Source organism: Zeugodacus cucurbitae, chromosome 5 (assembly GCF_028554725.1).
Source record: "Zeugodacus cucurbitae isolate PBARC_wt_2022May chromosome 5, idZeuCucr1.2, whole genome shotgun sequence".
NCBI classification, from domain to species: Eukaryota; Metazoa; Arthropoda; class Insecta; order Diptera; family Tephritidae; genus Zeugodacus; species Zeugodacus cucurbitae.
In genome coordinates this window covers 28,512,602-28,515,644 of record NC_071670.1, presented here as the reverse complement: position 1 = coordinate 28,515,644, position 3,043 = coordinate 28,512,602, and the positions used below count along the sequence as shown (strand labels likewise).

The window sequence follows — 3,043 nt, the reverse complement described above, 5'->3', positions numbered from 1 at the left end:
CCAGCGTTGAAGTTATGAACCTGCCTAGAAGCATCTGTTCAATAAGTTTCATGACTGATTCCGAGACGTTCAGATCTTTAAGCGCGTTGATAATGGCCTTCGGCTAGATGTTGTTAAACGCGCCTTCTATGTCTAAGAAGGCTATTAGAGCGTATTCCTTTACCACTAGAGCCCTTTCAATATCTGTTACCACCGAGTTTAAGGCGGTTTCCGTGGATTTTCCTTTGGAGTACGCGTGCTGTGAAACTGCTAACATTTCCGCAGCTAGCTTATTATGTTAATTTCTATTAATCTTTCCAGTGTTTTTAGTAGAAATGGGGAAAGACTAAAATTTAAATGGTCTAAAATCTTTTGGACTTGTGTGAGAGCTTTTGCCCGCTTTTGGTATGTATATTACCTTCACTTTTCTCCACAATGAAGGAATGTAATTTAACCGAAGGGTTCCTTCGAGAATGTTTGTTAACCAGCCCGTTACGTAACTGAGTGATTTCTGCAATTGAGCCGGGAATATACCGTCAGGTCCCGGAGATTTAAAAGGCTTAAGCTGTTAATTGCCCACCTTATTTTGTCTATTGATATTAAGTCTCCAATATTAGGATCTGTGTCCACTACTCTGTCTAGAGTATACTCAGCGGTGGAGCTCTCTGAGCTGCCCGGGAAGTGAGTATCCATCAGCAATTTTAAGGTTTCTTCACTGGATTCCGTCCAGCTCTGATCTGGCTTCTGTAGGTACCCAACGTTATGTGCAGCCTTTGCTATTACTTTTCTTAAGCGAGACGCTTCTGTCGTCGTCTCGATTTCTTCACAGAAGGATTTCCACGATTTACGTTTTGATTTCCTGATTTCCTTTTTGTATAACTTAAGAAGGCTATAGTATCGTTCCCAGTCTCGCTCAACTTGGGATTGTTTCGCTGCGTTAAATTGCCTCCTGCACTCTTTCTGAGATTTCTTGAGCTCGGGGGACCACCATTGGGGTCTAATTCTTCCCTTACTGCGAGTAAGTGGACATGCCACTTCTAATGCTTGTTGATAAGATTCTGTGAACCTTTCAACTAAGGAATCTATGTCTTCCCTGCTCTTAGGTTGGAATGGAGGAGTCATAAGGATATACCTCTTTAGCTCTTGCATATGCACTAGCCAGTTTGTTTTCCTATAGTTCCTATATATATTATCTTGACCTACTTTGTCACTCAGTACACATTCAATATACCGATGATCGGAAAAGGAGTGTTCTTCTAGAACCCTCCATCGTATTACTCTGTCTACCAGTTCTTCCGACACAAGTGTTATATCTAATACTTCTTGTCGGTTTCTGGTAATAAAAGTTGGCGTGTTTCCTCTATTACACAACAATAGCTTAGTGCTTAATAAATAACTAAAAAGCAGCTCACCTCTTGTGTTGATATCTGAACTGCCCCATAGTGAGTGATGTGCATTGGAGTCGCATCCAAGTATAACACACTCCTGGACGCCTCGCTTTCTTGCACCAGTCTTTTTATCAGCAGTGATGGTACCTGCTCCTCATCATACGGCATGTAGCAAGAGACAAGCCGGTAGTTACCTTTGCTCGTCTCCCAGCTTACTGCCGTTGTGTCCAAGTCACTATATTTGTACAATATAAAAACATTATGATCCTTTTTAGCCAATATACATGTCCTGTTCTTACCTTCACAATGTGACATGTAAATTTTATAGTTTGGCGTCCTCAGGCCGCAAATCCGCCCTCCATTAACCCATGGCTCCTGAATGAGGACAAAGTCAGGCTGATCTATTACCATGCGGTTAATTAGGGCTACTGACGCTACTTTGCTGTGGTGAAGATTAATTTGTAAGAGATGCATTAGTTAAAGTTACATCTACATCGTCTTGAGAATCGCTTAAAAGCTCTTTCTCAGTATATAAGTTAGAGAGCCTCCGCCAGTTCAGACCCTGAGGAACACTCACCTTGTTCGAGGCTATCGACATCGCTCGAGGACTCCATAGGATCTTCCTCCACTTCACCCATCTCGTTATCCGAGGTAAGATGGTCGATAGCACCGGCATCTGCTTTATATATCTTCACCTTGACCTTAGTGAAGCCATAATTGATTTCACCGCCACTTTTGTTCAGCGGTTCGATTGCGTCATTCGTTAGCAACAACAAAATCTGCATTGTGGCCCTTTTGGTCTCCACGCCCGATTCGGTTGTCGCTTCGTCGAATGCCTTAACGAACTTCCAACTCTCCGTTGGTAGGTTAGGGTTGCAAGCCCTGATCAGCTGCATAATTTGATCCGGCTGAGATGGTGTAGCCGATATCCACACTCGTGCCCTTGGTCTAGACGGTATATCTTTCCTGTCGACCGCTATTAGTTTGGCCCCAGGATATACCTCTCCCACTTTATAGAGCTGGACCGATCGTTCGTGGTCACATGCTACTATTTTAATTTGGCCCTGGTACCAACCGGCAGCTGTGCATGACGGCGGTGGACCTGGATTGCTTAGTAGCACTTCCAGGGCCACGTTAGCCAGCGCAGCTTGCACCCATTTCCATTGGGTTCTGGGAATTCTGCCTTCGGGATCTCCCTCATCCAGAACACCAATGATAACGCGGTTCCGGGCCACATCCGCAAACGATTTATTGGGCGTCTCCTTTATTTTCGGTCGTTTAGCCGACGGCTTAGCCTCTTCAGCTGACCTCTGTCTTTTTGTTGCTCCTGCTGGCGGTTCTATGCTAAAATTGGGAAGAACCGCTTTAGCACACTCTATGGTTTCTTTGAGCTCCTTAGTGAGCTCCTCCTTGGTTGGTGGATGCAGGTGAGCTCTTCTTAGAATGTATGAAGCGCGTTTCCTCTCTGCATACTTCGCCTTCGATGGCTCTTCCACCCTGAGGGTAGGCCATTCTTTCGGCACTGCACCAGCAACTAAACTTTTGGCTTCTCCCTTTGCCTTCTGCGTCTGGTTGGTAGGCTTGGCTCCGGGTGCCGCTGTTGTTGTTGTCTTGCGGGAACCTGGCTTAGCTGTAGTTTCAGCACTGGTGCCAGCCTTAACTTTCAGACCAGGCAT

General features: G+C 45.1%; 1 protein-coding gene across 1 annotated transcript; it reads right to left on the bottom strand.

The window, feature by feature from the left end:
• Positions 1 to 230: 230 nt before the first annotated feature.
• LOC128922131 (uncharacterized) lies at positions 231 to 3,043 on the bottom strand. Its single transcript, XM_054231752.1, has 2 exons — positions 1,667 to 3,043; positions 231 to 1,602 (listed from the first exon to the last, which is right to left on the bottom strand). The coding sequence occupies exon 1, from the start codon at positions 3,041 to 3,043 to the stop codon at positions 1,904 to 1,906; it is 1,140 nt and encodes a 379-aa protein (XP_054087727.1). The 3' UTR covers positions 231 to 1,602; positions 1,667 to 1,903.

Coding starts and splice junctions, on each gene's coding strand:
- LOC128922131 (XM_054231752.1), bottom strand. CDS start 3,043: ATGCCTGGTCTGAAAGTTAAGGCTGGCACCAGTGCTGAAACTACAGCT.